The sequence below is a fragment of the Linepithema humile genome, chromosome 3 (assembly GCF_040581485.1).
Source record: "Linepithema humile isolate Giens D197 chromosome 3, Lhum_UNIL_v1.0, whole genome shotgun sequence".
NCBI classification, from domain to species: Eukaryota; Metazoa; Arthropoda; class Insecta; order Hymenoptera; family Formicidae; genus Linepithema; species Linepithema humile.
The window spans coordinates 13,695,097-13,713,255 of record NC_090130.1 but is presented as its reverse complement, the minus strand read 5'-3'; the positions used below and the strand labels follow the sequence as shown (position 1 = coordinate 13,713,255).

The following is an 18,159-nucleotide window of genomic DNA, read 5'->3' as shown; positions in this document are numbered from 1 at the left end:
AAGAGAGTAGAGTCAGGGTGGATATATGTTGAATAGATTGTGATTCATTCACTGTTTTCGTTTCATAAATTATTTTCCCGTGGTCACTGCAAGCAAAACTTCAAAGTGTAATATGCGCTGATAGCTAACTTGTATATGACAACGCGCTGCATACGAAATGCAGCGATTATCTATAAGAGTGTAATGTGGAAGGGATGCTTTAGCAACAATTTTAGTTAACTTTTCTTCCTTAAATATATGATAACATGTCATTTTTATATTTATTTAACGACTATTGCGCAACACAAGTGCGGTATAAACAATGCGTCATGCAGCGCGACGCATATAATATGATACTGATGACTTATTTTTGAAAGATGCGATTTCGGAACATAATAAAATCATATATGGTTGAATTTAGCGTAAAAAATGCTACAACTTTTGTCATTACAAAAATTTTGAAATTCGAAAAAATAATACCAAGGGGTAAGAGTAAATTAAAAAAAATTACATTTTTTGAAAATCCAACTACACAGTTATAAAGCCCATTACAAGCCATACAACTTCTACTTGAAACATTTTTTTATATCTCCTACGGTTTTGGCGATAGTTACACACAAAGAAAAAACTCGTTTTTTTCAAAAGGGTGTTTCACCCTTTAAATTTGAGTTAGGGCCGCTATAAAAAAATACGTGTCTTCTCAAATTGTATGTTTTACAACATATTTCAAGGAGAATCAAATCGGGAGAGGACACTTGTGAACGTTCCCTTTAAGAGTGTTGTCAGCATGTGTGTTGCTACACTTCTGCACTTCAAGACGAGAAAAATTTTTTTTATAAAGAATACTATTATTTTGATATACACTATCTCTATTCGTCTCCACAACACGTTACATATACATTTTACGACCGATATTAATTATATCAATGTGATTAGTGTCATCAAAGCTGCGAGCTGACAGGTCTGAGCGCCGCCATGTTGAAAAAGGACAGACATCTTTTAGAAAAAGAAAGGAAAGAAAAAAGACGCTCTTATGCGGGAATTGACATTTCACGGGATGTAGAAAAGGACAACCATGTCGCATTTTGATGCTTCTAGTTGACAAAGGAAAAACTTATATATTAGAGAAGGATGACGAACAGACGACGACGACCAAGCCTTACATAGATTTCGGCATATTTCGACTTTGGCAAACTTTGGCAAACTTTGGCAATTAATATAGTTTTTTAGAAAGCATGTACAAAAAAAGTAAAGATACTTTTATTATGTAAATCGCATGTGCTCTATCGATTGAGCCTATTATAAATTCGATCGGTCCACGCATTATTGAGATATGAAAATCTCGACTCCTATCAGCTCATGTGCTCGCGTAAAGATACACGGTCGGTCTTGCGCTGCGCGTGAACTTGGCGCGAGACACTACCGTGTCTCTTGATAAATAAATGCAAATGCCAACGTAAGCGCGCGCCGCGCGGCTTCTCAGCGCCATCAGCGCACCTAACGTCAGAAATCGGAACATGGACATTTTAGCTGGACATTTTTATCGTACTATTTTAGACATTTCGACTTTGGACTATTATAACTTTTTTTCTACAGCACCAACAGTAAAAACAAGCATACTTTTCTTATGTAATTTGGGTATGCGCTATCGATTGAGCCCAACAACAACTCAATCGGCCCAGCCGTTATTGAGATCCGATAATCTCGGCTTGTCTCAACTTTCGGGCTCGCGTAAAGATACACGGTCGGTCTTGCGCTGCGCGTGAACTTGGCGCGAGACACTACCGTGTCTCTTGATGTATCCATACGTATTTGTTTATGTTAGTAATTCACTATACTGACATTTGGTCTGTGTATGTGTGTCGGATGGTTTGTGCGTTTCAAGCAGTGGTGTCAATAAAAAATTGGAGCAACCACTGTCACCAAGTAATAATGTATCTCCCATTTCGCCATTAATAAATCTTGTACATATTCTGCACAGTGTAACGAAACGCCAAATTAGCGGATATGATTCAATAACGAAAACAATTTTTATTATAGTGGAATGAAAATTGGTACTCGAGGGTTTTCGGGGTTCTTGATTTCGAATCTGTTGTCAAAAATAAAAAATTAAAAATAGCGGATCGAAAAAATGAATAATGGTTCAAATCTTTTGAAAATTTGTGCACTTATGTTTTTGGTGTCGCTGAATCCAAATATGAGACCAGAATTGCTAAATTCAAAATGGTGCCAGCTAATAATTTAATGCGAAGATGAAATCGGAAAATTCAAATTAAGGCAATCAATTTGGCGAATAGCTGTTTTAGAAAAATTACAATACGCTCGATATACTCGTCGTCATAAAACATTTACCATGAAATGATGTATAATTAGATATAAATCATTGAGATTTATATAGCTGATAAAATGTTGATCTTATTTTTGTAATATTACAGTTAGCCTGCAGTTAGCCCATAAGTTATACAGTTGCCAAAGTTCACCACGTGATTTCGGACTCCTTCGGAGTACTTGTTTAATGTGAGTCCCCTTGCCTCTTACAAACCGAGGTGCTTTGTTACTGGAAAATTACTTCGTCGAGTTTTGCACATTATATGATCCTAAGCAAGGTGCGTGGGTGCGTGCGTGCGTGCGTGCGTGCCTGCATTTGTAGCGAGAAGTGATTACTTTTTCAAAACAGTTAACGTTTCGGGAAACATTTTCATTTTTTTTTTCTTTACTCAATGTGGGCCGTAAACTTGATATGACGGAATTCGAAGAAACTAAAAATTGGTGAACAATATCTTCGTTTGTCGCTTTTCTATTTATTTAGCGCGAATAGTGTTCTTTATATTTTCTAAATTCTTTATTTCGAGCCTCGCTGGTCTCTTCTGATAATTGCCCTATCGGTATATTAAAATTGCAAATTATCTTCTCACCATGAATTAAAAACTTGTGTACAGATACGGGCATATAGTACTAGCCATATAGTTCAATACAATGCCTTGCTGTTTCAATAGCAAACTTTCCGAATTTTTGAGTATCTACTGATTCTTTGTCTGTAATCGCTTGAAAAATAATAGAAAACCTTTTTATCAGTTCTTTGTTAAGGCCAGTGATAGTAGTAGTTGTATCTATATTTGAGAAGAATCTTCGAGCAGTATTCCCACTATTTAAAGTATCTGAACCTTGTTTCACGATGTCAATTGGCAATGATAGTTGCTCCCAGAACTGCTTTTAAATTTTCTTCTTAGTTTCGTCTCTGAGTTTCTTAACATCGGGATTTCGTGCTGACCATTTTTGAAATGGTAAATTGTATGCCACATGAAGTAAATATTCCATACATTGAATTCTTGCATGGAGACTGAAGGTACTTAACTTATTCATGGGCTCATTTATGTCTTGAATAAGCACTTTGTTGTCGTTCATTTCATTGGGATTTACACCGCACAGTAAAAAAGTTGCACATGATTTTTCATTTGATAGAACCGTGCAAACTTTGCAAACAACATCAACCATCGTTAACAATATTCAGTCATAAAAATGCTGCTGTCGTCAGATTTTACATTTTCTTTGCTTTTAAAGCCTTACTTATATTCACTTGGATTCGAAGCCCCATCAAATCCCCATTTACAAATCAATTTTAAATTGGAATTTTTAGTTATCTTGTCTCCACAAATTGTAAGTAGTCTTGTAGCAGTATGGTCTAGAATCGTTTGAAGATCAATGGAAACCAAAGTTGGAGTAATTGTAATTTTGTCGGTTGGAGGATAACAAGCGGATTTTGCAATTTGAAGCTAATAATATGACTGCCACTGATTTGTTGCGGTTTCAATGCAAGTCTTTCGTAAATACCTATCTCGAGATATCGAAAGATCCAAATTTAATATAATGGCTATGCACTTCTCCTTTGAAAACAGAGGCGTAGTATTGTTGTTTTTGCAGCAGGCCTTAATTCTCGATATCTCGCCTGGATTTTTTATTAAATTATCTATTATAAAACTTATGTCTGCCGATTGCGATTCTTCTTCTAACAATTTCTTCTTTGCAGCGACTAACAAAACATCGGATTTATATTTGCTTAAAGGTTTCGTAAGTCTTTTTTATGTCTGTCCGAAACTTTACCGAAAATTTTTCGTTTCAATGGTCTAGTTGAAAAACTATTTGAACTACCTTCCGCGGCCGTAGCAGGGACATTTTGAGTTGAATAGTTCAAACAACAAGATTGTGATATTTCAAATTTATTATTCAGCCAAATTTTATGCTTTTCAAGGAAGTTGTTGAGATTTCTACTACATTTCTGCCATCGTGTAAATATATTGACACAATATATACGTAAAAACTCCTTCATTTTTTTTTGCATTTTCCAGATAATTCGAGACCACACTTCTTCGCAATGAAATGTAGAAAATTTTCATAATATTTAAAATTACAATTTGAATCTTTTAAAAAGATAAATATATCATTATTAGTTACAGATGTCATTTTGAAGTAAATGAATTTAATACAGAATAGTATTATATAAAATATTTAATACAGAATAGTATTAAATAAAAACAGAGATTGATTTTTGCGACCTGTATCCGACTATTGTCTAGCGAAGAATCCCCTATCGCCTTTTGTATTTCCAATACTTATTAATTTATTTTCATTATTATTGAATCAATTCAATAAGATAATATATCATATATTTTATGCGACCAAAAAAGCATGCGTCGCGTAGTGACCAATTCTTAGTAAGAGTAATGGGTAATATTTGAAGTTTGAAATTCTGACGTCGGATTCGTGTCCAGATACTCAAAAAACCTATAAATACAACTTGATATTAAAAGTCGATATTAAACCACCATGGTCAATCATATTCATTGCGGGCTCACCCTCAAACTTAGGTAGTATTGTATTCGATTATCGCATATATTTTGCAAACACGTACTTTTACGCAGCTAACAATTATTAAATTTTAAACCCAAATGGTCATTAAATAACATAAGATAACGAGGGAAGCTAATAATCTCTAACATTTTTCTTAAAACAGTTATAAAGTCGATAATTATTGCTTTTTTATAATAGGCTAAACTAACATCTCTATTAATATTTAAACAAATAATAAAATTATATAAATGGTTAATTATTATACAATGAAAGTACAAACACAAAATAATGCTACAATATGAGAATTTGAATTTGTGTCATATTTATTACAGTTAGAATTTTAGGTTTGAAAAAACATAAAACATAATTTTTTATTTAATTATTATATTTAAACGTAAAGTATAATATTATATTTAAACCATTACTATAACAATATAATTAACAAATATAGTGACTTCTTTACTTTTTAACTATTCTATATTCAAGATTTGACAATTAAAGTCAAAAATAAAAATGTAATAATTTTGTCAGTATGTCCGCTAATTCGGTGTTTTGTTACACTGTGTTCTGCTAGCATGGATAAAGTTCCGAAAGAGTCAACCCCCCGATTTTGCTGTCGTTTGGTATACTACTGTATTTTGGTGCGTTGATTACGAATATGATAATGAAAATTACCGACAAGATTATTTTCAAGGTCAAAACTACTTAAAACAATTTAAAAATTATTGTTTTTTTTACATTATCTTGATAAATATTGATGTAACAAAGAAATGTTTCAAATAAGTTGTAACTCTTGAAAAAATATATCATTTATGTCCTATGCATTTTTTGCATAGAACCAATATTTTTCGAAAAAAATGAGATAATAGGAAAAACACTCCCAGTGCATCCACGCATATACTTTACGACACGAAGCGAGGTTCTACATGGGTTTGCAACTTTCCACGCAAAGCAAGGTTTCAACCCAAACTTATGTACATATATAGTTTTGTGACAGTGGAGCCCTCCACAGGAGGGCGGAACACAAGCCTCTATGCATACACTTTACAACGCGAAGCGAGGTTCTACATGGGTTTGCAATTTTCACTGCAAAGCGAGGTTTCAACCCAAACTTATGTGTATAGTTTTTTTATGGTAGAGCCTTCCGCAGGGGGCGGAACACACTGCATCGTGCGGGGAGAGTGTCTTTCCTATTATCTCATTTTTTTCGAAAAATATTGGTTCTGTGCAAAAAATGCATAAGACATAAATGATGTATTTTTTCAAGAGCTATAACTTTTATTTGAAACATTTCTTTGCTACATCAATATTTATCAAAATAATGTTAAAAAAAAACGATAATTTTTGAGTTTTTTTAAGTAGTTTTGACTTTGAAAATGATCTTGTCGACAATTTTCATGGCCGTATTCGTAATCAGCGCATTAAAATACAGTAGTATACCAATGGACAGCAAAATCGGAGAGTTGACTCTTTCGAAACTTTATCCCAGGTCTCTTCCCGAACAATTGGTATCGAGGGGGAGGGGGGGGGGGGGTCTTGGACTGCGCGAAAATTCATTTTTCAATGCTCACTGGCCGCGAATGAGACACAGAACGTTAAGACAACGCTTCGAGAACATTCAAGATCGGGTACAGAACTTAACGTTATTATTACCTTATCAACTAAAGAAAATAAACTAAACAAATTAACGAAATTAAAAAAAAAAGAAAAATTAGACTTAAAAAAAATAAGGAACATTTTAGACAATCTTTAACATCATATAAAATGCAATTAAAGATAAATATATTCTGTTCAGCGAGAGAATATTCATGGTCTGCGCATAGGAGAAGCATAGCGGGCAAAGTGGAAAGAGCGTTGGCACTGGCAAGTTGCACGAGCAATACGAGCAGTGATATACATATAGGGTGATTCAAAATAACCGTCCTTAAAGGGACATATTCCTGAGCGTATTCTGAGACAACTTTTCCTTTGGCAAAAGTTTGTGCGTAGCTTAATTTTTAAGTTAGAAAATAGTTAGCGTATCGTGAGTCGAGTACAAGAAACAAGCAGGGGCGCCGCAATTCACCGTTACACGCGGGTATATATACAGGGTGTCCGGTAATTGCTGAATCACCTCTCGGGTGTAGGTAGAGCGGTTTAAACCGAATAGAAAAGTCCTCTATCATTTTGCGACTTTTGCAATAATTAATGAGGAATCAATTAAAAAATATCGGCCAATTCGCGCGAGTTTAAGAGCGCAGCGAGAAGAGACCCGTGGCGATACAGCCTATTTGTTATTTGGTTACTAGGCGCGCGATAAAGCGTTGAAAGGAGCACTCTACAAATGACAATGGCAACATACGAGCAGTGCGTAACGCTAAGATCCTTGCGTCCTAGCGACCACGTAACAATGGACTGTCTCTTCTCGCCGCGCGCTTAGACTCGCGCAAATTAACCGATTTTCTTTAATTAATTTCTCATTAATTATTGCGAAATTCGCAAAACGGTAGAGGACTTTTCTACTCGGTTTAACCCATTCTACCTGCACCTGAGAGGTGATTCAGCAATTACCGGACACTCTGTATATATATATATACAGGATGTCTGGCAATAATCGCCCCACCGGTCATATACAGCAGGCCTGGCCAAAAGCTTGCTCGCGAGCAGCCTTCAGAGTCCGCTGGATAGGGACTCGGCTTGTTCTAAGGCTTAGAACAAAAGATAGCGAACAAACATAAGTGGGGACGGCGAGATAGTGGGGGCCGAGTCCCCATCCAGCGGACTCTGAAGACTGCTCGCGAGCAAGCTTTTGGCCAAGCCTGATATACAGGTAGAGGAGATCAAACCGAGTAGAAAAGTCCTTTACTATTTTTTGATTTTCGTAATAAGTACTGAGTAATTAACGAATAAAGATCGGCGAATCCGCGCGAGTAAAGCACGCGCGGCGAGAAGAGACAGCCCACTGTTACGCGATCACTAGGCGATCACTTATTACGAAAATCAAAAAATGGTAAAGGACTTTTCTACTCGGTTTGACCTCCTCTACCTGTATATGACCGATAGGGCGATTATTGCTAGACACCCTTTACATACATATATATATATATATATATAGTATTATATGTATATTTTTCAAATATTATTTTGTCATATTTAGTTTATATTTATTTGGCACCTTGTATGTGGCTATTTCAAATATACGGATATGTCAAACTATGTACTGTCAATTACATTTTCCCGCTCTGAGACGGCGTTGCCGTTTTTCGAATATCTACAGTTATAATGCACGAATATTGAGAAGTGAAGTACGCATGTCCGGTATGCCTGACATGTCCGACAAGACCCGTGTTACTTCATGTGAGAAGGCATTCCTGTCCCCGTGTGTACATTATATTGCAGCTTTGCGACAGAATTTCGATTGAGGAAAGAAGTGTGAGCGTCGTTTGTTTACAAACCATCCGACACATATATACAGTGGCTACATGTCAATGTAGTGAATTACCAGTGCAAATATGTATACATGGACATTACGCCAATAATGTCAGTCTTATTTTTAGTTCCATCGAAATGATAACGCTTTCGCGTTAGAGTTCAGCTGTCACTCCAGCAGTGATGCAAGATCGAGCAGGCTAGCACCGCACGGTGCTGCACGCTGCTCGGTGCACACAAGTGAGAACCGAACAGCGTGCAGCACCGTGCGGTGCTAACCTGCTTGATCTTGCATCATTGCACTCCAGCATCCTCTTAATTCGTAACGCATGTACCAGACGGATCAGCAATTTTTCGAAAAAGTCTGAAATTGAAGCTTAAACTTTTATAGTAAAAACAAGATTTCCATTATTTTATTTACATTAAATAAATTTCTAATAAAATTTGACTTTTAATTTCAAAACATTGCCCATTCGTTTTTTTTCTTCTAGAATCGCACAAGGTTTTGCCCCTAAAAAAGTTAAATTCTCTAACTGAAAAAGGAACCATCGAACCCTATCTAAACAAAAAATATCTAGATAAAGACGTAATACAAATTTCCTTTGAAATTCCACAACACTGTTGCGTTCTGTAATGTGCATTATCATGCAATGCATCATGGGTTAGGTTTATTTATTTTTTGTTGACATCTTAGCTTTTTCAATGTTTTACAATATGATATAATGTTTATGAACATATCTGGCTGATAAAAAAAAGACAGAATGTGTATGGAATATAAAAACTCATCTAGGCTGAAAATAGTCTTTAGTAATTACAAAAAATAAATAAATGTATATACTAATAGTATTTTTACTTAATTTTGTAATAAATACATTTTTTTTTTTTTTTTATTGTATTTGTTTCTTTTTCAAGACAATTGTAATATCTTTAGTTCATTTTGTTAATATTAGTTTTATATAAATAAATAAATTTATATAATTATAATTACAGACATTTTTCTTTTGCTCCTTTACTTATCATATTATCAATCAATGCACGCAGATCTCGAAGAGCAATGTTGTAGACGACATAGTGGAATCCAACAAGATCCTCTACAAACCTGGAGAGAAACCAGACCATTGTATTGTCATCAAATATGTTCCTTACGTCGGTAAGTCTTTATTCTTTACATTACATCATTAATCATAACAATACACTTTTATGAATGAATTATGAATTGTCAATTATATTTCATTAGTCGTAATGATTGGACATGTTTACGCAATATTTTGCTATCTACGTGTCTGCTATTTGTAAACCTTGTTCTGCTTTGCTTTGTTTTCTTCTGATATATAGCTGGCGGAGAAATCATCTATTATTTGAATAAGCAATTTAACGCAAATAAATAAATAACGTTGAAAGAGACAAGATGTTCTAAGTCAAGAGACATCTGAGCCGCTCAGAAGCCAAAGTAACTAACTCTATTTTTTGCAATTTTTTGCAATTTTAATACCAAAATATATGATTGGTGCTAAACTTTTCAAAAATTAAATAAATTACTTTGATACTTCTATTTATCACTCCAAAACGGCCAAATTTTTTATTGCTAATAAATAATACATAAATTACTTCAGAAGCCATTGTGATTAACTCCATTTGACACTAATTTTTTATTTTTAATAAATTTCATAATTCTTAAAATGGCAAAAAATAATAATTTTGACATTCAAAATTATGAATCAGATAATTTCTCTTCAATAATAATTGTCAGTTCAAAGAAACGTTTTAGTATTTCTTCGGATCTGTCATTTGACTCCCTTCGTAAAATCCTTGGTGAAAATAATTTGTCGAAATTTATTATATCTAAAAATTGTTTTATTTATATCTTACCATTTGTGTCTTCTAATCAATGTCTTTCAATCATTTTTTATATATTTATTTTTTTATTTTTACTTATTGAAATATTGTACGTTCCTTTCATTAAACATTATTATTAACATAATTTACAACATTAAACAACATTTATTAACATAAACATTTAAGAACAAATTGGAGTGACAGTACTTCAGATGCATCTGACGGAGAAGACATTACTTATGTTGATAATGATAATATTAATAACAATAACAAAGAATCTAATGATAATAATAAATAATAAAAATAGAACGGCTATATTGACTTTTTATTTAAAGTTCTGTAATAAATAATGTCATAATTCATTTTTCTATAATAAACAATGTTTTGATGGTTTTTAATGGTTAAATTCAATGATATTCATCTTGTCATATCGCTATTTCGTCACGTACATTATATTGCAGCCTTGCGTCGAAATTTTGGTCGAGGAAAAAAGCGCGAGCGTCGTTTGTTTACAAACTGTAAGCGATACTTGAAGTAATCACGCGACACGTACGATGCACCACCGATGGGTACGTACATCCACTGCCGACACTATTATCAAAATAGCAATAGCGATACCGGTAATTACGTAAATGTCCACTCGAAGTTATTTATCAAGGATCTGTCAGGATCAAAAGGCAGGACGGTATAGAAGGTGCAAACACAATAACACTATAATGATATTTATTAATATCGTTAACACTCGCGTACATACAGCAAGGTAATGATTACCGAAAAACACGGACGTGTTGTCACACGGACTACTCAGACGGCAATTGTCCGGCACGCATGCCGTGACACGCTCAAGGATCGCCTATTGCATCCAGTGCTGCCAGTCGGGCCGGGTTGCCCCTCCAGTCCCTTCCAAAAACCAGGCTATGCCCAGTAACGTATTGTAAGCGTGCGGATCCCAGTAAATATAAATCTAAATTTTTATTTTTTTGATAACACAGATTGAAGACTAAATTTATGAAGAATAAGATAGGATAAAAATAATTATTTAAAAAAAGGAATAGGATGAGAATAATTGTAAAAAAACATTCTTGTATAATTATAAAGAAATACTTTATTTGGCAGAAATTATTAAGAATAACATTTGTTGCAAGGGTAAGGAAAACTGCCAAAAACCTTACCAGTATCTGTCTGTTCACTGGGATTGCGCCAAAACTGCACCCACAACACGTTACTGTGGTTACCATGGTTACCGTGCGCGCGGCCTAGCCTTGGAGGGGCAACCCGGCCCGACTGGCCTGATTGCATCAGCTAATCCTGATTGGTCCTAATTAAAGATATTCCTACGCCTAGGACGCTAGACGCAGCGCATTAGATAACTCGCGCGTGGTCGCGAGGACCGCGGGAAAGGATCGCAGTGACGCTCAATCGGCGGCGCTGCATCGCGTTGCTTACAGTTCGGCCAGTCTGCATCTACATTCGACCCGAATGTGTTCTGACCCTGAAGGGTTTATAAAATAAACATATTGCAGAAGCCTAAAATAAACAGGAGCAGGTTAATAACCATATAAAATTTAAATCATAAAAATTAGAAAAACAAAACCTGCGTAAAGATAGGACACGATAGTGTACCAAAAACAAAATCAAAAATTACACAAGTAACAAAGAGAGAATCCCGAAATATAAAATATAAAATATCTGCTTTAGCAGAAACGCTGATATACTTAACTTAAATACAAAAGTATAAACGCTAAAGTTTAGATCTAAAGAAACGCAGTCTTAACTCAAAATACAAATTTAAAACTACAAACTAAATAACTGGTTTGACCCACGGTTTGATCCGATCGGGAGATAGTATCGAGTTATAAGGGCGAGAAGTTATATTAAAACCAGGAATGTCCTGTATCACGTAACGGTTATTATTTAAAACTTTTGTAACCTGGTACGGCCCTTTATAATTCGTTTTAAATTTTTTGTCCTCTCCGGGTTTGACTATTGTATCGCGGATGAGAACGTAATCCCCGACGTTATACTGAGTGGGTTTACGATGACGTTTATCGTAATAAACTTTGTTGTAATCGCGGATCTTATTTGAGACCTCAGAAGCGATTTCACGACAAGCGTCTCTTTCCTTGTCACAATCCAGCTCGACTTTAGCGGTCTGATTCAAAATACGCACAAGATGTGCATCGGAATGATTCCGAGCATCATACCCTAAAAGAAGTTTAGAAGGGGTTGTCTTTAGTGAAGAGTGATAGGTGTTATTAATGACGTACTAAATGGTTCCAATTTTAGAAAACCATGACGTCGAATCATTAATAGCTTTTTTGAGCGATGATTTTAAGAATCGATTGATTCGCTCTACAAGACCGTTGACCCAAGGAGCTGCAACAGCTACTAAGCGATGTGAGATGTTTTTAGAGTCTATAAACTCAGAGAATTCACGAGAAGTGAAAGCTGTTCCTCTGTCCGAGACAATTAAGGAAGGATTCCCAAAAATATCGAAAACTTTTGTGAAGTTTTTTATCACCTCTTTAGATCCTGTTGATTTGATTGGAAACAGCCAGGTGAAACGAGTGAAGGCTTCGACTAAAAGCAAGATGTGCTTATGACCTTCAGATTCGGTAAGAGGACCGAAATGATCACAATGCATGATCTGCATTGGATGCGATGGAGTTTCTACTTGCTGAATTTTTCCTTCACGAGAATGAACCGATGAATTTGAAATCAGACAATCTAGACAATTGTCCAGATAATCGCGAATTTTTTTACGGAGGGAAGAAAACCAGTAATTTGATGAAATTCCTTCGACCGTTTTATCAAAGCCACAGTGAGTTTGCTCATCGTGATAAATCCGAATGATGTTCCGAATTATGGATTCTGGAACGACAAAACGAGATTTGTCTGGTCCTTTTTTGAGAGTCTTGAGATTCTCTTCCACTGTTTTGGAAGGTATTAATCAGTTAAGTGGTAATGTATCATATATGTACAAAAAAAAGTGCCAAACGTGGTAATGTATCATATATGTACATTTCTAAATAACTCCACTAATTTTCAACAGATTTGCACAAAACTTGATATCCTAAGGTTTTTTGGGCTGCTGAATTCAAATCTGTTGTCAAAATTGCAAAATTCAAAATGGCGGATCCAATATGGCAACTATTAATTGTTAAAACGACTAAAATATTGGAGTTAGGTAAAATATGTATAAGACCTTATTTGTAAAGTTTTTTATGAGCTTTATTTTTTGTTTGACAACTTTTTCCATGCAATCAATACTTTCTAAAATAATGAACAAAAACAGTTTTATTTTTGAACCTTTGAGGGGGGCTGGGGGGCGGAGGAGGCATTTGCGCCAAAAATCTATTTAGGAATATTATTTACTAGATAAAATAAGTATTTAGGCTGAATATAAGCCAAATCGGAGGTAATAGCTTTTCAGAAGTTCACCCCCCTTTTTTGATCCACCTCCACTTTTGACTGGAAAGTCGTAGTAAACATTTTCAAAAATTGTTGTTCTTGTTTTGAAACGCCCTTTCAAATGATCCCCACTCGACCCATAGTGCCATTTAATATTTTTCACCCCTATTTTGCCCCGCCCCACAGGACGTGGGGGGGGGGGGGGGAAATCCACACCCATTCCGAAAAGTTGCTTTTTCGAAAACTTTGAACCCATGTTTCACCGTTTTTTGATATTTTAATTTTTGGCTCTTACCACTTTTGGCACAAATCTTTCGGAAAAGTCTACCACTCAACTGGTTAATATATCGTCAATATAGACGATGACTTCGTCCTTTCGAATAAATGGTTGTAAAACGTGTACGATACTTTTTTGAAATTTTGCAGAAGCTTCACAATATTCGAACGGAAGCTTCTTAAATTCGTATTGTCCATCAGGCGTCGCAAACGAAAAATACTTCGTATGATCTGGATGGAAACGTCTATCTGATGGAAACCATCTTTAAGGTCGAGTAAGGAGAAAACCGATCGATCCGATAACCGCGAGAGACAATCCTCTAATTGTGGGAACGGATATTTTTGTTTCTCTACCTGATCGTTCAAAAGCCGCAGGTCAACGCAGAGACGAAGAGAACCGTTCTTCTTTCGCACCGGAACAACCCGCGCACAATACGGCGATGAACTATACTTAACAATATCTCGGGTTAACAAATCATCGATTAGTTTAAACATCTCTAAACGCTCATTAAACGCGAAACGTCTTGGCGCAAACGCATATGTTAAGTGATCTTTCAAGGTTACTTTAACCGAGTAATTGTCCTTTATTGACGTGACCTGAGAATTATCAACCTCAGTCAACACAGTTAACAATTTATCTTTTATCTGATCATCAAAATCTGTTTTTAATTCAGCAGATTCAAAGTCGTTTTTTAAATGGTCAATAAAAAAATTAGCGAAAGCTATTTGACGGAAAAACTTTAAGTTATTTTCCGCGGTTTTTGCAGAATGCAAAATAGGGATAAATAAGGATGCTAATGTCGTGTTTATTAAGAAAATCACGACCTATTATAAATTCAGCATTAAAAACATTATTACGCAAAACATTTAACTGAATTTGACCGTTGAAATCTGAAATTTCTCAAAACGAACAAGAGAATTTACAAAACCAGTTGTTTCAATAGGAAGACCGTTTAGGCCAATCCACGTAGCTGAATTATTATTATTCAAAGTATTTCGGTTAAAATATTTTTGATACAAGCGAAGACTTATAAAAGAGACCGGGCTACCGGAATCTACAAACGCTAATAAATCACACGCAATATTATTTAACAAAATAATCTTTACAAGAGGAGGATCAGATATCTCCAACCTTTTTTGTTGAACCACAGAAGCTACCGTTGAGAGAGAGGAAGCGTCCTTTGATAGCTGCCGATCCTCTGCACAGGAAACTGCAACGGGTGTTGGTTTGACGACTGGTTCGGCTGCTGCAACAACGTCAGACGTCGGTGATGTAGAAGGCTGCTGCTGCTGCTCTTTTCTTTTGAGCTTATAGCAATCAGCACGAACGTGTCCTTTAATTTTGCAATAATTGCAAATCATGTTTTTGTGCACTTTCGAAGAGTCACTGTTCCTTGCGGAAGTGTCACTATTCTTTACCGAAATGTCATTTGAATTTTTCGCCTTACGTTTGAAAGGCGGTGACTGTTTTCTGTTCACGTCACTCATAACCGTGATGTCGTACATGTTTTGCAAAAATTCATCAACTGACGTAAATCTTAATGAAACAGCGGTTGCTCTTAATGATGCACTACCTATTCCACTAATCAAAGCGATAATCACATCAGGCAGATTGAAATGCTGCATAAGCTCTATTTTATGAAGAGCATAATCTTGAAATGTCTTTCGCGAAGTTCTACTTACGCGCTTCGACTTTCTGCATGGTCACAAAGAACGGAACTCGACGACGAAATCTATTCGTTACTGCTTGTTTGAGCGATGACCATGAATCGTTAATTGTTCCAGCGTCCAGATCGAACCATTTACGCGCGGATTTTGTCAGCTTGCTAGAAGCGGCTAGCAATGTGACGTCATCAGATACACCATGTATTCGCGCAACGCGTTCTATTTTTTTCAACCACAGTTCCACGTTTTCTTCTTCTGATCCACTGAAACTGGGAATTTGTGACGCTAACAAATTGACTGCTTGAGCGGCTGATGCCGTTGAAAGAATAGAACCACCTCTTGACAGGCCAAAGGCGTTAAAGTTCGGAATAGCACTCACGAAGCGATTTTGCCCACTCGAAGGATCAATGTTTTGATCGAAATCGTACGGTGAAACCGGCGGATCAACGGGCCTTGGCGAGGCTTGCAAAATCGCACTAAACGCGACTAGCATTTGTTACATCATCGCGCACAAACGCGACAATTCACTTTGTGACGGCGCGGCAGAGTCACTCGGCTCGGCAACGGATGTTTTGGCACGAGGATTTTGCGTCGATAAAGCGGCACTACCCGCACGAACCGTAATGTCACTTCGCGGAAACGGACCAGCCAATGACGGCGGTGGTTGAAGCAAATTGGTATTTTGTGGTGGCAAGATACTGTCCGTAGAAACCGCACTTTCGTTTAATTGATCATTGTCCTGAGACGACCCGTGTCGTTCGTAATATGACATGATCTGGTCAATGAGACCCGAACGCGAATTATCACGCGGTAATAACTGAAGACGAAAAGCCTCAGCACAAAGCTCTTTGAACAAAAGTCTGTCCAAGTAATGACGATCCATCATCAATTACAAATCACAAGCGTTCACAACAACGACTAATAAGTCACGCACATGAAATGGCGGCTCGACGCTACCAACGCGACGTATCACGAAATGGCGATGTTCACACGACCACGTGTGACGCGCACAAATATTGTGTTTGCAGGACAAACAGACAATAATTCTAGATAGGAATGACAGGATATTCCGATAAATGAACAAAGAAGACGGGATGTTATATCCCACTTCTGAAAAATTAAGTACCCGCTGTAAGCGATACTTGAAGTAATCACGCGATATGTACGATGTACCACCGATACGGCACGTACATCCACGGCCGACACTATTATCAAAATAGCAATGGCGATACCGGTAATTACGTAAATGTCCATTCGAAGTTATTTATTGAGAATCTGTCAGGATCAAAAGGCAGGACGGTATAGAAGGTGCAAACACAATAATAATTATATAATAAACACTATAATAATATTTATTAATATCGTTAACACTAGCGTACATACAGCGAGGTAATGATTACCGAAAAACACGACGGACGTGTTGTCACACGGACTACTCAGACGGCAATTGTCCGGCATGCATGCCGTGACACGCTCAAGGATCGCTTATTGCATCAGCTAATCCTGATTGGTCCTAATTAAAGATATTCCTACGCCTAGACGCTAGACGCATTAGATAACTCGCGCGTGGTCGCGAGGACCGCGGGAAGGGATCGCAGTGACGCTCAATCGGCGGCACTGCACCGCGTTGCATACAAAACATTGCGACGACGCAGACCACACGTCAGTGTAATGACTTACCAGACAAATACGTGTACACGTACCGGCACGTATGGTGTCCTTCGCCGGCAATGGTATACGTGTGTGAAACAACCGAAGGCGTCACACGTATTCACACAAACGCGTATTTGACGTGTTGCTTCAAGTGAGGAGCACAACGAGCAGCAAGGGGAATAGTAGTGGGGGATATTTTTATCTTGCATCCTTAGCGCAAATCGGACGATCGAGAGAGAAAGCATTACAAGATGTGATGTCAAGTTATTGGTATCCCTATAGCTGTCTTCCTCATGCGACCGTCTAATGAAGGAAGTGCGAGCGAGACAGTTAGGGCAGCTCGGTGTCCCTATTGATGTCTCGTTTGCTCTAACACCTATGTGTCGTGCTTTTATTTCTTTTCTTTAAGAAACATAGCTGAGCCGCGTGCATCGACCGCCGGAATTCATTCTATTAATTATTATATTATATAACCCGATAAAAAATTTCTCATACATAATTAGACAAAAATAGTACATATCTAATTATACAAAATTATATACCGAATTTGTCCATACATAAATAGATACACCTATATATAAATGAATATGAATATATATATTTATATATGATTATATAAAGGTGTGTATGAGTAAATATACATTTTCTTGTTTTATTTTGTTGTGTTTTTATTGCGCAAACATAAAGTACATAATCATACATACATCACATCATATATATATATATATACTCATACAGTACACAAAGATTGCATACACATTGCATCAATCTTTCATCGCAATGTTGCAATATTGCAAATTCACTGCAAAATGTTGTTGCATCATTGCTGTGGGATTGCAGCAACGTTAAAATGTCCGCTTTTAGGAAGATTGTAACGAAAGATTACAGTAATATTGCAATGTAATGAATTTGCAATAATGCATTGTTATTGCAATCTTAGAATAATGTTGCATATATTTTTATTTATTCGGACATTTATCTGTCCAATTTTTGAACAATCAGTTCAATATCTGAATTCCCTGTGTTGAGGTCGTATCAGAAAAATTAAACTGATAAAAATAATTACTATGTCTTTAATCTTAC

The 18,159-nt window shown here is 36.3% G+C and overlaps 1 protein-coding gene across 7 annotated transcripts in view; it reads left to right on the top strand.

Moving 5' to 3' along the window:
- Positions 1 to 18,159, top strand: part of Inos (Inositol-3-phosphate synthase) — a 170,333-nt gene that overhangs the window by 129,884 nt on the left and 22,290 nt on the right. For 6 of the 7 annotated variants that reach the window (XR_010889355.1, XM_067352058.1, XM_067352062.1 and 3 more), the window contains one exon: positions 9,277 to 9,385. Coding sequence is in view for 6 of the 7 variants with exons in the window: in XM_067352058.1 (XP_067208159.1) it covers positions 9,277 to 9,385 (109 nt within the window). In the remaining variant the exon portion in view is untranslated. Of the gene's footprint in view, positions 1 to 9,276; positions 9,386 to 10,532; positions 10,641 to 18,159 lie in introns of all 7 variants that reach the window. The other variant, XM_067352059.1, reaches the window with a different exon arrangement.